Genomic DNA, 19,888 nt, shown 5'->3' with positions numbered 1-19,888 from the left:
CCCACTATATGTGAACTGACAGCTATAGGCAACCAGAATTCTACGTCAACTCATAAAATCATGAATATTGGGCTAGCCTAAGCTACTCAATTAAGGCATTTGATGTAGGCGCAAGGCAGTGAATTATGTTCAATGGAAGCGACTTACCGTGAAGGAGGCTGTGCCCATATACCATGTCTGTACCTTTCACAAGGGGCTTCAGGTTCAACTAATTCCATTTAGATAAAGGTATACTTCAAGATATTTAAGGGAGATGCGAAATGGACAGCAAACCGCAATACCATTCCACCTTTCCAAAAATAAATAAATAAATAAAATGGATAACCTGGCAAATGTCTTCCTCGCAGTTATAATTTATTGAATGAGAAGATTACAATTCCAGAGAGAGAACAATCGCAACTACTAGTCACCAGTTTCATATAAAACCAAATGCAGGTCTAAACATTTGCCCGAATTCCATCCAAACGTTTCCTGAACATTTTGGTGCTTCTGATGCACTGACCGGATGAATAGATCCGTCATCAGCCATCCCTGATCGCTGCACCTTTACAATCTTTCGATGAAACAGATTCAGGGTGAAAAAAAAGGCAGCTTTAGTTATTATTCTTCAATCCATTTACCTGGAAACAAAAATCCTACTGACGCGTGGGTATCCCATCCTCCTAAGCACATTTTCCGAACTGTTTGCACTGTTCCACGATGCGTAAAACCCCGGGCTATCAACTTAGATAACAAAAGTCGCAACGTGAAAAATCTCATTCCTTCTTCCTCTAATCCCTCATGGAGAGTGTTCGTAGAGCAGTGTTTGTAGAGCATCCTCCAGTCTACTCCGGCGATTGGCTGGTTTCTCTCTCTTGCTCTCTCACTCTCGCTCTCTCTCTCTGCACCCACCAAGAAGGAGTTGAAGCATATTATCGCCCTCCTCCAACTGCTGGGTCATCTATTCATTCGTTCCTCTAACTACTGGGCTAGCCTATAAACCACCCTAATTATAATTGGAACACACTCCAGGATACTTTGTTTCACGAATTTAATCCAACTTCCCCTATGTTAGCCATGGAGTAGTAGAAAAAAAAACTACGGAGAGGAGGTGGTGGGTGTTTCTTTAAGATGCGCTTTGCTCTTTCTCTCTGCAAGCAGACTGCAGAATCCAACACCTCAGTCGGCGGCCCACTAAGCGAAAATGTCAAAGGTAAGCAGAAAAACGCACCCTGTGAGAGGAAATGGAAGAAACAAGCGAAAGCAGATATATGTCAGGATACCGTCAACTATATCAACAACTCCAGGCAGAAACACCTGCCGCATGGAATAGATGGAGTGGCTATATGGAATAGATGGAGTGGCTATATGGAATAGATGGAGTGGCTATATGGAATAGATGGAGTGACTATATGGAATAGATGGAGTGGCCATATGGAATAGATGGAGTGACTATATGGAATAGATGGAGTGACTATATGGAATAGATGGAGTGACTATATGGAATAGATGGAGTGACTATATGGAATAGATGGAGTGACTATATGGAATAGATGGAGTGACTATATGGAATAGATGGAGTGATTATATGGAATAGATGGAGTGACTATATGGAATAGATGGAGTGATTATATGGAATAGATGGAGTGACTATATGGAATAGATGGAGTGACTATATGGAATAGATGGAGTGACTATATGGAATAGATGGAGTGACTATATGGAATAGATGGAGTGACTATATGGAATAGATGGAGTGACTATATGGAATAGATGGAGTGACTATATGGAATAGATGGAGTGTCCATATGGAATAGATGGAGTGACTATATGGAATAGATGGAGTGACTATATGGAATAGATGGAGTGACTATATGGAATAAATGGAGTGACTATATGGAATAGATGGAGTGATTATATTCCTCCCGCCGAACATGGCGAGGTCGAGGTTGGGTGGAATGGAAAGTAACGAGTAATTGCTGAACATCAACTATGACGGTTTTTATCCTCTGTTTTGACCCAAGGTCAATTTTTGTCCAATGTTCCATTCATAGGTAAATCCTGGATCTGATTATGCAGTTAAATCAGCATCGTTGGGTATTTCCAGTGTCTTTATCATAAATCAAATAGCTCACGTGAAAATTTTTTTATGTAGGGCTATAAAACCATCTACATATTTATCTTCCCCACAAAAGTTGCGAACATTCCATACTTTTCTAATGTCTGCACGGAGAGTAAAGACTAGGCTCGTCCTATGTTTATCCCCTTGCTGTGTTTTAGGTAGCCTAGCCTAATGACATCAATAATTGCTAGTGCTTATGGAGATAAAACAAGATCGTTCTCCACACACGATTTTGCTGATGATTAAACCTGTTTTCTATTAACAATACCCATCTCGTCCCTGCCTTTCCAATTAACTGCATTAATGCCTCCTCCCCTGATCCCCTCCCCCTACTCATATCTGCAGCAGTTCAACTGAGGTCATTAAAGTTGCCCATGTCTCTGCTCTAGCTTGGATCTTGACAATTTAGTGAGCAAGGTCAGAGAGCTGAATCAGACAGAATAACATATTAGTGATGCTGTTTCATCCATTGTAATAACTAACTCATCAAAGACAGATTCTGCTCAGGCCATGCTGATAGGTTACATCACCACTGCATCGTTGTAGCAGGTCCTCTGCCAAGAGGTCTGAACCTTTATGGCACAGTAGTGTTCTTGCCCTGTAACCACAACATCACAGGTTTAACCTCTGTTTCCCCCCACAATTGATACACAACTAACTGGTCTAAGGACAGTCACTATCGTTCAGAACTATAAGGACAACTGATCTTGAATCAGCTGTTACAGTGGTGAGTAAGCTAGCTACATTAATTTAGTCCCAGCTGAGGGAAGTGTGGATGCAGTGGTGGAGTGCAAATGGGTTTATTTATTAGAGATGATTGAACTACAAATGAACTGAAGGGGTATGAGGAAGTCTGCTGTTTAAAATGGGCTCTGACAGTAGAATAAAAATAGGTGTGTTTTAATTTATCTTGGGTTTGTCTTCATTATGCCGCTCTTTGCATTTTGAGAGAAACGGGGGGAGGGAGAGAGAGAGAGAGATAGAGAGAGCGAGAGAGAGAGAGAGAGAGATAGGGAGAGAGAGAGAGATAGGGAGAGAGAGAGAGATAGGGAGAGAGAGAGAGAGAGAGAGAGAAAAGAGAGAGAGAGAGAGAGAGAGAGAGAGAGAGAGAGAGAGAGAGAGAAAAAAAATAAAGAGAGAGAGAGAGAGAGAGAGAGAGAGGTAGGGAGAGAGAGAGAGAGAGAGAGATAGGGAGAGAGAGAGAGAGAGATAGGGAGAGAGAGAGAGAGAGAGAGAGAGAGAGAGAGAGAGAGAGAGAGAGAGAGAGATAGGGAGAGAGAGAGAGAGAGAGAGAGAGAGAGAGAGAGAGAGAGAGAGAGAGAGAGAGAGAGAGAGAGAGAGAGAGAGAGAGAGAGAGAGAGAGAGAGAGAGAGAGAGAGAGAGAGAGAGAGAGAGAACCATGATTTTGCCATTGTAATTTCCTGAACTTGGGTCTCCTGTATGCCCCAGGACCTGCTGAGTAGAACACAAGTCCTCGGGTCTCGGCCAGGGTTACCACCTCCGTTAGATGAGCTCCTATCCCCATGTGATCAAGGAAGTGTTTAGTCATTGTCACACCTGATGACATGGCTGATCAGAGCGTTCGTCCGTCCATCCGGTTGGGGGACATTAGCCAGCTCGCGCTCAAAATAGTCTTGGTAACCGGCGGACAATATCCATTTTCAGATATACATCACATTGCAGAGGAGTGGCCAGCGCCACCTCTCAACTCACCATTGGACCCAGACCCAGACTTAGCCCCCCTATGTGCATGCTAATACCTTCGTTAGCATTCTACTGGGTGGGTTGGATATGATGTAATGTTGAGACCTCTCTCTCTCTCTCTCTCTCTCTCTCTCTCTCTCTCTCTCTCGGTGTGTTACTGAAGCTACTGTCACGGTGGAGGAGGTTCTGGTCGCCGTAGGAGAGAAGGTAGTACTTCCGGTGAGGTTTGTGTTTGTTAACCTCAGGACTTCACGTATCGTTTTGTTGTTTTGTTGTTCGTGTTTATAAGTACTCATTAAAAGATGTACGCATATCACGCTGCACCTTGGTCCGTTGCTTACGACGATCGTGACACCCTTGTTGACGGAGAAAAAAGCGGCGTAACTTGAATAAACATTCCTTTAAGAAGGGTGTCACGATCGTCGTAAGCAACGGACCAAGGCGCAGCGTGATATGCGTACATCTTTTAATGAGTACTTATAAACACGAACAACAAAACAACAAAACGATACGTGAAGTCCTGAGGTTAACAAACACAAACCTCTCCGGAACAAGATCCCACCAATGACAAGTGCAAAACAGGCTGCCTAATTATGGTTCCCAATCAGAGACAACGAGCCACAGCTGTCTCTAATTGGGAACCACCCTGGCCAACATAGAAATAAACGATCTAGAAAGAAACACATAGAAAACAAAACATAGACACTACACACCCTGGCTCAACATTTAAGAGTCCCCAGAGCCAGGGCGTGACAGTACCCCCCCCCCCCCCCAAAGGCGCGGACTGCGACCGCGCCACACAAACTCAAGAGGGTAGGGGCTGGGTGGGCATTCCGCCTCGGAGGCGGATCCGGCTCCGGGCGTGACCACCACTCTCTAGCTACCCCCCCGTAGCGCCCCTGGTCTGGTCTCGCTGGCCGGAGCTGGACTGCTCTGGCTCCGGTGTGGAGCAGCTGACCGGTGCCGGACCAGGCACCGGTGGAACAGGCACGGACCGTGCCGGACTGACGACGCGCACCACTGGCTTGGTGCGGGGAGCAGGAACGGGCCGGACCGGGCTGACGACGCGCACCACAGGCTTGGTGCGGGGAGCAGGAACGGGCCGGACCGGGCTGACGACGTGCACCACTGGCTTGGTGCGGGGAGCAGGAACGGGCTGGACCGGGCTGGCGACGCACACCACTGGCTTGGTGCAGGGAGCAGGAACGGGCCGGACCGGGCTGGCGACGCACACCACAGGCTTGGTGCGAGGGACAGGAACACGCCGGACCGGGCTGGCGACGCGCACCACTGGCTTGGTGCGGGGAGCAGGAACAGGCCGGACCGGGCTGGGAACACGCACCATAGGCTTGGTGCGGGGAGCCGGAACGGGCCGGGCTGGACTGGGAACTCGCACCATAGGCTTGGTGCGGGGAGCCGGAACGGGCCGGGCCGGACTTTGGAGGCGGACTGGAGGTCTGGAACGGAGAGCTGACACAACCCGTCCTGGCTGAATGCCTACTTCCACACAATATGTGTTAGGCATCAGCACAGGACGTACAGGGCTGTGCACTCGTACTGGCGCTACAGCATGTGGCAATGGCGCAGGATATACGGGACCGAGGAGGGGTACTGGAGGCCACGAGCGTTGAGCCGGCACACTCCGTCCTGGCTGCATGCCCACCTTAGCACGACACGTGCGTGGTGCTAGCACAGGACGTACAGGACGCTTCCTAGCCTGAGTACGGGGAGTTGGCTCTGCTCTACCTCTAGGCTCCGCCAACCACCCCTTTAGCCCCCCCCAAAAAAAAAATATTGGGGCTGTCTCTCGGGCTTCCTCCTCGGCCGGTACCCTCTGCGTTGCCGCTGCTCCTCTCTGTAACGCGCCTCCACAGTCTCCTCCCAGGGACGGCGATCCATTCCGGCCTGAATCTCCTCCCAAGTCCAGGATCCCTTCCCATCCAGGATCTCCTCCCAAGTCCAGGCTGTCTGTTCCTGGACACGCTGCTTGGTCCTCTTTTGGTGGGATCTTCTGTCACGATCGTCGTAAGCAACGGACCAAGGCGCAGCGTGATATGCGTACATCTTTTAATGAGTACTTTTAAACACGAACAACAAAACAACAAAACGATCCGTGAAGTCCTAAGGTTAACAAACACAAACCTCACCGGAACAAGATCCCACAAATGACAAGTGCAAAACAGGCTGCCTAAGTATGGTTCCCAATCAGAGACAACGAGCCACAGCTGTCTCTAATTGGGAACCACCCTGGCCAACATAGAAATAAACGATCTAGAAAGAAACACATAGAAAACAAAACATAGACACTACACACCCTGGCTCAACATTTAAGAGTCCCAAGAGCCAGGGCGTGACAAAGGGTAACGATTTCAAATGTACCGCCGTTTATTCCAAATGAGCTATTGGAGCGCGAGTTATTGCGCTTTGGGAAGTTTGCAAGTTCAATTAAGGTTGTCCCATTGGGTTGCAAACACCCGGCGTTGAAACAAGTTATGTCGTTTTGGCGACAGGTGTTTATGTTTTTGGACTCACCGGAGCAGACTTTGGAGTTAGCGTTTAAAGTCAAGTATGACAATAGACTGTATATGGCTTATGCTAGTACGGGTAGTCAACAGTGTTTTGAGTGTGGGGATGTTGGTCATAAGCGACATGCTTGCCCGAAAAGGGAGAAGGAAGAGGGAGGGGCGCAGGTGGTCCTCGTAATGCCTGGGCCCACTGATGTAGGGAGAGGTGGGCTGACAGCGGTAGAGCAGCCACAAGCATCTGTTGCTGAGGAACAAGTTGTCCGTGTTGAGGGCACAGAGTTGCAACTTGTACCAGAGGGAAATGTTATGCAGCAGAAACATATTGTTGTAGAAGGTAAGGATGGATCTGAAGGGCCATTTCATCAGACTGGTGAGGAGGTGCCGAGTACGAGTGCTGGGGTACAGGAGGGGGTTCATGTGGAGCTAATCTCCCAGGTAGTGGAGGAGATGCCCACTACAAGTAATGGGTTACAGGAGAGGGTTCATGTGGAGCTAATCTCCCAGGTAGTGGAGGAGATGCCCACTACGAGTAATGGGGTTCAGGTGGGGCTAGTCTCCCAGGTAGTGGAGGAGATGCCCCCTATGAATGCTGGGGTACAGGAGGGGGTTCATGTGGAGCTAGGCTCCCAGGCAGTGGAGGAGATGCCCACTATGAGGGGGGGTTCAGGTGGGGCTAGTCTCCCAGGTAGTGGAGGAGATGCCCCCTATGAATGCTGGGGTACAGGAGGGGGTTCATGTGGAGCTAGGCTCCCAGGCAGTGGAGGAGATGCCCACTATGAGTAATGGGGTTCAGGTGGGGCTAGTCTCCCAGGTAGTGGAGGAGATGCCCCCTATGAATGCTGGGGGTACAGGAGGGGGTTCATGTGGAGCTAGGCTCCCAGGCAGTGGAGGAGATGCCCACTATGAGTAATGGGGTTCAGGTGGGGCTAGTCTCCCAGGTAGTGGAGGAGATGCCCCCTATGAATGCTGGGGTACAGGAGGGGGTTCATGTGGAGCTAGGCTCCCAGGCAGTGGAGGAGATGCCCACTACGAGTAATGGGGTTCAGGTGGGGCTAGTCTCCCAGGTAGTGGAGGAGATGCCTGGTACGAGTGATGGGGTGCAAGTGGGGAGTGTTGAAAGGGATGTGGTAGAGGGGAGTCAGTGGTCTGTGGCCTCAGTTGAGGAGGATCAGGAGAAGGATATGGATATCGCTCTTGATACGATATCAGCTGTTGAGGACTCAATTTACGATCTAGAGGAGGTAAATGGGTTTCTTGATCAGACTTTTGGGAAATCTGTCAAATTGGCAGATTATTTTGATGTTGATAAGTTTGTGAGGTCAGCTGTGATGTTACAGAAGACGGTGGGGTTAGACCAGTTGAGTGAGAAGAAGCGGTTTCGCTTGAGGAAATTTGTTACTGCTGTTGCAGCAGCAAAAGGTGGTGGGAAACGTGGTCAAGTTAAGAGAAAATGTAAATAATGATGATGATTATGCCTCATAGGGTGTTCTATTCTCTTTGTCTGGTTTCTCTGTGGTTTCATCTGCTTTTCCTTTTTATTATCTATATGGAGGTACTAAGGGTAGGTTCTCTCAATATTAATGGGGGAAGGGACAGGAATAAGAGGGCTTGGGTATTAGAAGTAATAAAACAGAAAAGGCTTAATGTAGTTTTCCTACAGGAGACACATAGTGATGAGGAAAATGAGGTTGACTGGGGTATGTGGTGGGAGGGGCAGCATATACTCAGTCATGGTACTAATTTCAGTGCTGGGGTGGCAATCTTTGTCCCAGGTTGGTCGGGATGATTGTCATGAACCCTGCGTCCTGAGTCTGTTTCTGCCTGTGTTGCCGTTTTTCTGCTCTGAATCTCCTGTTTCCCGAAGGTGCCTGAACGCACCCTGTCCGGTTGCCGGGCGACGTTGCTAGGCGGGTGATCTCTCGATTACCCGCACCTGCTTCTCATCAGCTTCGGCACACCTGGTCCTGATCATCACCCCTTCATAAGCTCTGACCTGACATCCATTCCCTGCCGGATCGTTAGCCATTAACAGTATGTTTTGCCAGCGTATCAGCCTCTGAGTACTAGCGTTAGTTTTGTTGTTTTTTTGCACCTTGTTGACCTGCCTTGTACTTACCTCCGTTTTTTCTGTCTACAGTCATTCTCCCGGAACCTTCACCCAACCCCTGCCGTGCCATCAGTTAATCTGCCACTTCACCACCACCTACTCATCTCCGCTACCCGCTCCGTCTCCTGGATTATTCTGCATCTTTTGAATCTGTAAATAAACACTCACATTCGTTCAACTCACCTTGTCCTGGTCTGCTTCTGGGTTCGGTCTTAGAGAACCGTGACAATGATTGACCTGATCACTAATTGGTTCTCAACGTTGGGAGAGGTTTTCTCTTCTCCACTGTATATATTTGGGCCAAAGTACAGGTTTAGCCAAAAAGGTGTAGTTGTGTTGCTTAATTTTGTGTTAGGGGCAGCAAAATTAGCGATATGGAAGACCCGAAAGAACAGTATTCGGGGACAGGGGTCTGTGGATGTGGTGGGAATGCTGGAGGGAATGTTGGCAGTGAGAATAAGGGTTGAGTTTGCCTATTATAAACTTGTCAACAATATTGATATTTTTATGAGTATATGGGGTATTCAGAGGCTGTTGTGTTTAGTAACTGTGGAGGAGGAATTGGAGTTGTGTTTTTAATTGATGTGTAACTACGGTTTTGTATGAGTATTTATTGTGTGGTGGGCTCCCAGACCCAATAAAGATTATTTCAAACTCTCTCTCTCTCTCTCTCTCTCTCTCTCTCTCTCTCTCTCTCTCTCTCTCTCTCTCTCTCTCTCTCTCTCTCTCTCTCCAATTCAATTCAATTCAATAGACTTTATTGACATGGCAAGTAAAATTACTTACATTGTCAAAGTATACATATAACAAAAATGGTGGGACTAACAGCAATAATAATAGTAGTAGTGGAAATGGGATTACCATTAACAGCAACTACAACAACAATATTAATGAGAATAACAATACATTAAAGCAATAGTAGTCGACCAATCTCAACATGACTGAGAAGACACATTACATGCTATGAAAGCCAAAACAAAACAGGAAATATTATTGACATTACATTACACTTTTCACTGGCTGTCCCTCAGGTTGTGGCAGGAGGACACATATTTGGCTGCCAAAATTGCACATTTTGGCTTTTCACCCAATAAATATTTGATTTTTTTCTTCCTCTTTTATAGTTTCAAATTATTTGTACTGAATGATAATTTTGGGAAAGAAAGATTCTCTTAGGTCTGAGTATTTGTCACAGTGTAATAGGAAATGCAGCTCTGTCTCTACCTCTCCCCGGGGGCAGAGTGAGCACAGCCTGTCCTCTCTGGGCAGCCAGGTTTGCCTGTGACGACCGGTCTCTATAGCCAGACTGTGCTCACTGAGTCTGTACCTAGTCAGTGTTTTTCTCAGTTTTCTATCAGTCACAGTGGTCAGATAGTCTGCCACCATGTACTGTCTGTTTAGAGCCAAATAGCATTGAAGTTTACTTTGATTTTTTGTGGTGTCTTTCCAATAGGTGATATATTTTTCTTTTTGCTTTGTGATGATTTGGTTGGGCCAGATTTTCTGAGTGCTGTCCTGAGGCTCTATGAGGTTGGTTTTGGTTAGTGAACTGAGCCTCAGAACCAGCTGGCTGAGGGGACTCTTCTCTTGTTTCATCTCTTGACATAGTAGAGCTGTGTGATGGAATGTTTTGGGGTAACTTGTTTTTAGATGGTTGTAAAATTTGATGGCTCTTTTTTCTATTCGAATAAGGAGGGGGTATTGGCCCAATTCTGCTCTACATGCGTTATTTGGAGTTTTTCTTTGCACTTGCAATGCAGTCTTGCAAAACTCTGCATGCAGTATTTCGATTGGATGTTTGTCCCATTTGGTAAATTCATTATTAGAGAGCGGACCCCATACTTCGCTGCCATATAGAACAATTGGTTCTATAACTGATTGGAAAACTTTGAGCCAGATTCTAATTGGAATTTCGATTTTAATATTCCTTTTAATGGCATAGAATGCTCTTCTTGCTTTGTCTCTCAGCTCATTCACAGCCATGTGAAAGCTACCTGTGTTGCTGATATTTAGTCCTAGATATGTGTAATTTTTGGTGTGTTCTAATAGAACTGTGTCCAAATATGAGAAGACAGCGCCGGAGAAGATGGCTGCCGTTTTACAGCCCTCTAACCAATTGTACTATTATGTGTGTTTTTCCGCGTTATTTGTAATTTATTTTGTACATAATGTTTCTGCCATCGTCTCTTATAACCAAAAAGAGCTTCTGGATATCAGGACAGCGATTACTCACCTCGTATTGGACGAAGATTTTTTCTTCAACGAGGCGGCCGCGAAGGATATCATACAGACACCCGACAAGGCCCAAACCCCCGTCATTCGCGTGAGGAAGAGACGGAGATATCGTGGACGTAGATCGGGGTGCCTTGTAAGGATCCGACGGCGAGCGAGTAAACTGCCTCTTCCATCAATCCTATTAGCCAACGTTCAATCATTTGAAAATAAATTGGATGACTTAAGATTACTAAATTGGATGACTTAAGATTCAAATACTAAGGAAGTTTCGAGGTTTTGCTCGCCTGAGGTAGAGTATCTTATGATAAGCTGTAGACCACACTATTTACCAAGAGAGTTTTCATCTATATTTTTCATAGCTGTCTATTTACCACCACAAACCAATGCTGGCATTAAGATTGCACTGAATGAGTTGTACAAGGCCATTAATCAACAGGAAAACGCTCATCCAGATGCAGCGCTCCTAGTGGCCGGGGACTTTAATGCAGGGAAACTTAAATCCGTTCTACCTAATTTCTACCAGCATGTTAAATGTGCAACCAGAGGAAAAAAAACTCTAGACCACCTTTACTCCACACACAGAGACGCATACAAAGCTCTCCCAGACGAGCTAAACCACTTCTATGCTCGCTTCGAGGCAAGCAACACTGAAGCATGCATGAGAGCACCAGCTGTTCCGGATGACTATGTGATCACGCTCTCCGTAGCCGATGTGAGTAAGACTTTTAAGCAGGTCAACATTCACAAGGCCGCAGGGCCAGACGGATTACCAGGACGTGTACTCTGAGCATGTGCTGACCAACTGGCAAGTGTCTTCACTGACATTTTCAACATGTCCCTGACTTAGTCTGTAATACCAACATGTTTCAAGCAGACCACCATAGTCGCCGTGCCCAAGGACTCTAAGATAACCTGCCTAAATGACTACCGACCCGTAGCACTGACGTCTGTAGCCATGAAGTGCTTTGAAAGGCTGGTCATGGCTCACATCAACAGCATTATCCCAGAAACCCTAGACCCACTCCAATTTGCATACCGCCCCAACAGATCCACAGATGATGCAATCTCTATTGCACTCCACACTGCCCTTTCCCACCTGGACAAGATGAACACCTACGTGAGAATGCTATTCATTGACTACAGCTCAGCATTCAACACCATAGTTCCCTCTAAGCTCATCACTAAGCTAAGGATCCTGGGACTAAACACCTCCCTCTGCAACTGGATCCTGGACTTCCTGACGGGCCGCCCCCAGGTGGTAAGGGTAGGTAACAACACATCTGCCACACTGATCCTCAACAGGGGGCCCCTCAGGGGTGCGTGCTCAGTCCCCTCCTGTACTCTCTGTTCACCCATGACTGCATGGCCAGGCACGACTCCAACACCATCATTAAGTTTGCCGACGACACAACAGTGGTAGGCCTGATCACCGACAACGATGAGACAGCCTATAGGGAGGAGGTCAGAGATCTGGCCGTATGGTGCCAGGACAACAACCTCTCCCTCAACATGACCAAGACAAAGGAGATGATTGTGGACTACAGGAAAAAAAAGAGGACTGAGCACGCCCCCATTCTCATCGACGGGGCTGTAGTGGAACAGGTTGAGAGCTTCAAGGTTCTTGGTGTCCACATCACCAACAAACTATCATGGTCCAAACACACCAAGACAGTCGTGAAGAGGGCACGACAAAGCCTATTCCCCCTCAGGAGACTGAAAAGATTTGGCATGGGTCCTCAGATCCTCAAAAAATTCTACAGCTGCACCATCGAGAGCATCCTGACTGGTTGCATCACCGCCTAGTATGGCAACTGCTTGGCCTCCAACCGCAAGGCACTACAGAGGGTAGTGCGTATGGCCCAGTACATCACTGGGGCAAAGCTTCCTGCCATCCAGGACCTCTATACCAGGCGGTGTCAGAGGAAGGCCCTCAAAATTGTCAAAGACTCCAGCCACCCTAGTCATAGACTGTTCTCTCTGCTACCGCACGGCAAGCGGTACCGGAGTGCCAAGTCTAGGTCCAAAAGACTTCCCAACAGCTTCTACCCCCAAGCCATAAGACTCCTGAACAGCTAATCATGGCTACCCGGACTATTTGCACTGCCCCCCACCCCATCCTTTTTACGCTGCTGCTACTCTGTTAATTATTTATGCATAGTCACTTTAACTCTACCCACATGTACATATTACCTCAACTACCTCAACTAGCCGGTGCCCCCGCACATTGACTCTGCAACGGTACCCCCCTGTATATATAGCCTCCCTACTGTCACTTTATTTTACTTCTGCTCTTTTTTTCTCAACACTTTTTTTTTGTTGTTGTTTTATTTTTACTTTTTTTGAAAATAAATGCACTGTTGGTTAAGGGCTGTAAGTAAGCATTTCACTGTAATGTCTGCACCTGTTGTATTCGGCACATGTGACCAATAAAATTTGATTTGATTTGATTTGAAATATAATTTATATTTGTCATCCTGATTTCCGGACCTTTTTTGGAATATCTTTATATTCGTATTTTTTTAGATTAACGGTCAGGGCCCAGGTCTGACAGAATCTGTGCAGATGATCTAGATCAGGGGTGTCAAACGTCCGGCCCGTGGGCCGGATCAGGCCCGCAAATGGGTTTAATCCGGCCCGCGAGATGATTTTGAAAAAAGTATATATATATATATATATATATATATATATATATATATATATATATATAATTATAATAATTTTGTAAAGTATAAAAATGCGCTGCAATTTTTCAATAAAATAAACTGCTGTTCCAATTGCGTCCACTGGATGGCGCAATAGCAATTGTGTTAAGCAAGCAAACTGTTTATACCGGGGCAGAGCAAGTAGGTCAAGCACGTGCAGCCAATGAGCTACTTTGTTTTGCCCACAATATTTATTACGGCTTCTACTTTTAACATTATGTGCTTTGGCACCCTCATTGCCCCAATATGTCTCTGTCAAAAAAGAGAAAAGTGGACGCAGAGTGCAGAGTGTTCCAAGAAAAATGGTCATCCTATTTAATCACGGAATTGAATGGGAAAGCTGTATGTTTGGTGTGTTCAGAGCATGTTGCAGTGCTGAAAGAATATAACCTTCGTCGCCACTATGTGAGTCTTCATGCCGACAAATATGACAACTTTCAAGGACAGCGGAGATGAGAGAAGGTGAATGAACTGTTGGCGGGTCTGAAGAAACAGCAGTCTGTGTTTACTCACAGCCGAGACATCAGTGACGCTGCAGTGAAAGCTAGCTACCTCATTGCTAATGAAATCGCAGTGGCTTCAAAACCATTTAGTGAGGGTGAATTTGTAAAAACATGCATGATGAAGGCAGCGGAGATTGTGTGCCCTGAAAAGCGGCAGGCTTTTGCAAATATCAGCCTGACAAGAAACACAGTTGCAGACAGGATTTCCGATCTTTCAGTGGATTTGGACAGCCAGTTGAAGCAAAAAGTAAAGTCATTTATTGCGTTTTCGGTTGCAATTGATGAAAGCACGGACATTACAGATGTTGCACAACTGGCCATTTTCATCCGCGGAGTTGATGACACATTGACCGTCACCGAGGAGTTCGTGGAGTTGGTGCTGATGACAGATACAACGACAGCAGCTGATATTTTTACCGCACTCGTCGGCGCGCTGGACAGGGTCGGAGTGGACTGGTCCCGCGCTGTCAGCCTGGCTACAGATGGTGCGCCCTCAATGATCGGGAAAAAAGCAGGCGTTGTGACAAAGTTCAGAGAGAAAGTGCAATCTGCAAATGGAGGACGTGATTTTTTGACTTTTCACTGTATTTTGCACCAGGAGGCTTTGTGTTGCAAGTCATTAATGATGGATAACGTCATGAAGGTTGTCATCCAAACTGTTAATTTCATCCGATCCAGAAGCCTGAATCACCGTCAGTTTGACAGCCTTCTCAGAGAGAAAGACCACATCTATGGCCTGCCATACCACACTGAGGTAAGATGGTTAAGCCGAGGTGCTGTGCTGAGGCGTTTCTTTGAGGGCAACAAAGTTGTCACGCAGTATTATGACAGCATACGTTCTTTCAAGTTGAAGCTGTCATTGTGGGAGACGCAATTTGCCGGTGGTGATGCAGCTCACTTCCCCTGTCTGAAAAATGTGTGCGCGACCCAACATGTGGCAGACATGAAGCGGTTCAAAGATAAAATAACGGGACTGTTACGGGAGTTTGAGCAACGCTTTCAGATTTATGTTAATATGTTTTTATGTTGATGTGCTATTGTTTTTAATTGTTTTTATTTTATTTGTATATTTAACCTATTCTTGACTCTGTGGTTCTTGCACTTGTTTGGGGAACAGGATTTCATTATTTTTATCTACATTTCTGCCTGAGAAATGACACCCTGATATAGTTCTGTGATCTGTGAAACAGTTCTGTTAATCACTGAGGCATTGTGTGTTTGTGCGTTCTTTGTCCTCAGAACTTTCAAATAACTTGAGGTGTTTTATGCTTAATAGTGATGTTGTGCTTTTGGACACTGTCCTCAAGCTCCAGCTTTATGTTTATATGTTTTTATGTTGATGTGCTATTGTTTTTAATTTATTTTATTTTATTTGTATATTTAACATATTCTTGACCCAGTGGTTCTTGCACTTGTTTGGGGAACAGGATTTCATTATTTTTATCTAAATTTCTGCCTGAGAAATGACACCCTGATATAGTTCTGTGATCTGTGAAACAGTTCTGTTAATCACTGAGGCATTGTGTGTTTGTGTGTTCTTTTTCTTTAGAATTTTCAAATAAACTTGACGTGTTTTATGATTAATAGTGATGTTGTGCTTGTACTATTTTGGACACACTGTCCTCAGGCTCCAGCTTTATGTTGTATGTTGATCGTATTAAAACAAAGAAAACAATCTGAAGTTGTTGTTTTTAAGTTATATATACCATGATTTTTCCTGTCCGGCCCACTTGGGAATAGATTTTCCTCCATGTGGCCCCTGAGCTAAAATGAGTTTGACACCCCTGATCTATTATTTTTGGTTTGCTCTTATGTTTCTTAAGATTAGCCAAAGAGGCTAATTTGTCAAATATAAAGTTTATGTTCCAAACGGCCAAATTTATACCTTCATTGGTGTAAGAGAATGTTAATGCTAAAAAGTTGTCCAGGAGAGATTGTATTTTTTGGCTACTAATTGCTTTTTGGTAGATTTCTGTACTGTTTGCACTCCATCTATAGGTCTGTTTAGTACCATGTAATTTATTGGGCCGTGATGCTTCATGGTTGGGTTCTGCTCTTTTCAGATACACTGTGATTTTACTGTGGTCAGAGAGAGGTGTTAGTGGGCTGACTGTGAAGGCTCTGAGAGACTCTGGGTTAAGGTCTGTGATGAAGTAGTCTACAGTACTGCTGCCAAGGGAAGAGCTGTAGGTGTACCTACCAAAAGAGTTCCCTCTTAACCTACCATTGACTTTGTACAGACCCAGTGTTCGACAGAGCTTCAGGAGCTGTACTCCATTTTTGTTTTTCACTTTGTCATAGTTGTTTCTAGGGGGGTATGTGGGGAGGGAAAGGTTGTTGCTTCCCGGTAGGTGTTTGTCCCCATGACTGTTAATAGTGTCTAGTTCTTCTGCTGTTCTAGCATTCAGGTCTCCACAGACCAGCACATTGCCTTGGGCCTGAAAGTGACTAATCTCCCCCTCTAGAATGGAGAAACTCTCATCATTGAAGTAGGGTGACTCTGAGGGGGGAATGTATGTGGCACAGAGGAAGACGTTGTTATCTGTTAAGATAGCCTCCTTGTTGATTTTTAGCCAGATAAAGAATTCTCCTGTTTTGATCAATTCGATTGAATTAGTTAGTTCAGATTTATACCATATTAGCATTCCCCCTGAGTCTCTGCTCTTTAGCCCAAAAGCAGAGGACTTCAAGCCTTGTAAATTCCAACATGCAACGTAAAAAGACTTCATAACTGTTTTTTCTTTACATTCAAAATGAGATAAACACTCACAATCCAACAATAACTATTAAAATATGATTTTTCAATTAAGGTAAACTCTTATTATGCAAATGTGATTTGTTTATCATTTAAGATAGCATTTGTGTCATGCCACTTGGGTTCACTTCCCTCTCTCTCTCTCTCTCTCTCTCTCTCTCTCTCTCTCTCTCTCTCTCTCTCTCTCTCTCTCTCTCTCTCAGTCTCTCTCTCTCTCTCTCTCAATATCAATTTTCAGATATACATCACATTGCAGAGGAGTGGCCAGTGTAACCTCTCAACTCACCATTGGACCCAGACCCAGACTTAGCCCCCCTGTGTGCATGCTAATACCTTCGTTAGCATTCTACTGGGTGGGTTGGATACACCATATGAAACAGCTGGTGGTGCAGAGAGAGAGGGGGTATGATGTAATGTTGAGACCTCTCTCTCTCTCTCTCTCTCTCTCTCTCTCTCTCTCTCTCTCTCTCTCTCTCTCTCTCTCTCTCTCTCTCTAACTGTCTCTCTCTCTCTCTCTCTCTCTCTCTCTCTCTCTCTCTCTCTCTCTCTCTCTCTCTCTCTCTCTCTCTCTCTCTCTCTCTCTCTCTCTGTGTCTCTGTCTCTCTCTCTGTCTCTCTCTCTCTCTCTCAGTCTCTCTCTCTCTCTCTCTCTCAATATCAATTTTCAGATATACATCACATTGCAGAGGAGTGGCCAGTGTCACCTCTCAACTCACCATTGGACCCAGACCCAGACTTAGCCCCCCTGTGTGCATGCTAATACCTTCGTTAGCATTCTACTGGGTGGGTTGGATACACCATATGAAACAGCTGGTGGTGCAGAGAGAGAGGGGGTATGATGTAATGTTGAGACCTCTCTCTCTCTCTCTCTCTCTCTCTCTCTCTCTCTCTCTCTGCTCTCTCTCTCTCTCTCTCTCTCTCTCTCTCTCTCTCTCTCTCTCTCTCTCTCTCTCTCTCTCTCTCTCTCTCTCTCTCTCTCTCTCTCTCTCTCTCTCTCTCTCTCTCTCTCTCTCTCTCTCTCTCTCTCTCTCTCTCTCTCTCTCTCTCTCTCTCTCTCTCTCTGTCTCTCTCTCCCTCTCCCTCTCCCTGCAGAGATGCGATTCGCCACCTGGTTATCAGAGGGGGGAAAGGAGAAGATTAGTTGTGTATCGTCAACGTAGCAATGATAGGAGAGGCCATGTGAGGATATGACAGAGCCAAGTGACTTGGTGTATAGCGAGAATAGGAGAGGGCCTAGAACTGAGCCCTGGGGGACACCAGTGGTGAGAGCACGTGGTGCGGAGACAGCTTCTCGCCACGCCACTTGGTAGGAGCGACCGGTCAGGTAGGACGCAATCCAAGAGTGAGCCGCGCCGGAGATGCCCAGCTCGGAGAGGGTGGAGAGGAGGATCTGATGGTTCACAGTATCAAAGGCAGCAGACAGGTCTAGAAGGACAAGAGCAGAGGAGAGAGAGTTAGCTTTAGCAGTGCGGAGAGCCTCCGTGACACAGAGAAGAGCAGTCTCAGTTGAATGACCAGTCCTGAAACCTGACTGGTTTGGATCAAGAAGGTCATTCTGAGAGAGATAGCAAGAGAGTTGGCTAAAGACGGCACGCTCAATAGTTTTGGAAAGAAAATAAAGAAGGGATACTGGTCTGTAGTTGTTGACATCAGAGGGATCGAGTGTTGGTTTTTTGAGAAGGGGTGCAACTCTCGCTCTCTTGAAGACGGAAGGGACATAGCCAGCGGTCAAGGATGAGTTGATCAGCGAGGTGAGGTAGGGGAGAAGGTCACCGGAGATGGTCTGGAGAAGAGAGGAGGGGATAGGGTCAAGCGGGCAGGTTGTTTGGCGGCCTGCAGTCACAAGTCGCAAGATTTTATCTGGAGAGAGAGGGGAGAAAGAAGTCAAAGCATAGGGTAGGGCAGTGTGAGCAGGACCAGCAGTGTCATTTGACTTAACAAACGAGGATCGGATGTCGTCAACCTTCTTTTCAAAGTGGTTGACGAAGTCATCCACAGAGAGGGAGGAGGGGGGGGGAGGAGGATTCAGCAGGGAGGAGAATGTGGCAAAGGGCATCCTAGGGTTAGAGGCAGATGCTTGGAATTTAGAGTGGTAGAAAGTGGCCTTAGCAGCAGAAACAGATGAAGAAAATGTAGAGAGGAGGGAGTGAAAAGATGCCAGGTCCGCAGGGTCTAGTTTTCTTCCATTTCCGCTCAGCTGCCCGGAGCTCTGTTCTGTGAGCTCGCAATGAGTCATCAAGCCACAGAGCTGGAGGGGAGGACTGAGCCGGCCGGGAGGATAGGGGACATAGAGAGTCAAAGGATGCAGAAAGGGAGGAGAGGAGGGTTGAGGAGGCAGAATCAGGAGATTGGAGGGAGAAGGATTGAGCAGAGGGAAGAGATGATAGGATGGAAGAGGAGAGAGTAGCGGGAGAGAGAGAGCGAAGGTTGCGGCGGCGCATTACCATCTGTGTAGGGGCAGAGTGAGTAGTGTTGGAGGAGAGCGAGAGAGAAAAGGATACAAAGTAGTGGTCGGAGACATGGAGGGGAGTTGCAGTGAGATTAGTAGAAGAACAGCATCTAGTAAAGATGAGGTCAAGCGTATTGCCTGCCTTGTGAGTAGGGAGGGACGGTGAGAGGGTGAGGTCAAAAGAGGAGAGGAGTGGAAAGACGGAGGCAGAGAGAAATGAGTCAAATGTAGACGTAGGGAGGTTGAAATCCCCCAAAACTGTGAGGGGTGAGCCATCCTCAGGAAAGGAACTTATCAAGGCGTCAAGCTCATTGATGAACTCTCCAAGGGAACCTGGAGGGCGATAGATGACAAGGATATTAAGCTTAAATGGGCTAGTGACTGTGACAGCATGGAATTCAAATGAGGAGATAGACAGATGGGTTAGGGGAAAAATTTAGAATGTCCACTTGGGAGAGATGAGGATTCCTGTGCCACCACCCCGCTGACCAGATGCTCTCGGGGTATCCGAGAACACATGGTCAGACGAGGAGAGAGCAGTAGGAGTAGCAGTGTTTTCAGTGGTAATCCATGTTTCCGTCAGCGCCAAGAAGTCGAGGGACTGGAGGGTAGCATAGGCTGGGATGAACTCTGCCTTGTTGGCAGCAGAACGGCAGTTCCAGAGGCTGCCTGAGACCTGGAACTCCAGGTGTGTGGTGCGTGCAGGGACCACCAGGTTAGAGAGGCAGCAGCCACGCGGTGTGAGGCGTTTGTGTAGCCTGTGCGGAGAGGAGAGAACAGGGATAGGCAGAGGCATAGTTGACAGGCT

The 19,888-nt window shown here is 46.5% G+C and overlaps 1 protein-coding gene across 3 annotated transcripts in view; it reads right to left on the bottom strand.

The window, feature by feature from the left end:
• The window catches only part of LOC121569348 (neuropilin and tolloid-like protein 1), a 160,862-nt gene extending 159,673 nt beyond the window's left edge, over positions 1-1,189 (bottom strand). For 2 of the 3 annotated variants that reach the window (XM_041880231.1, XM_041880232.2), the window contains exon 1: positions 621-1,189. In XM_041880231.1, the coding sequence (XP_041736165.1) occupies positions 621-816 (196 nt within the window). In that variant the 5' untranslated portion in view covers positions 817-1,189. Of the gene's footprint in view, positions 1-147 lie in introns of all 3 variants that reach the window. The other variant, XM_041880233.1, reaches the window with a different exon arrangement.
• Between the last annotated feature and the right edge of the window lie 18,699 nt (positions 1,190-19,888).

The sequence above is a fragment of the Coregonus clupeaformis genome, chromosome 7 (genome assembly GCF_020615455.1).
Source record: "Coregonus clupeaformis isolate EN_2021a chromosome 7, ASM2061545v1, whole genome shotgun sequence".
NCBI lineage: Eukaryota > Metazoa > Chordata > Actinopteri > Salmoniformes > Salmonidae > Coregonus > Coregonus clupeaformis.
Note: the sequence above shows the minus strand (reverse complement) of the source record. Positions and strands in the feature narration are given on the sequence as shown.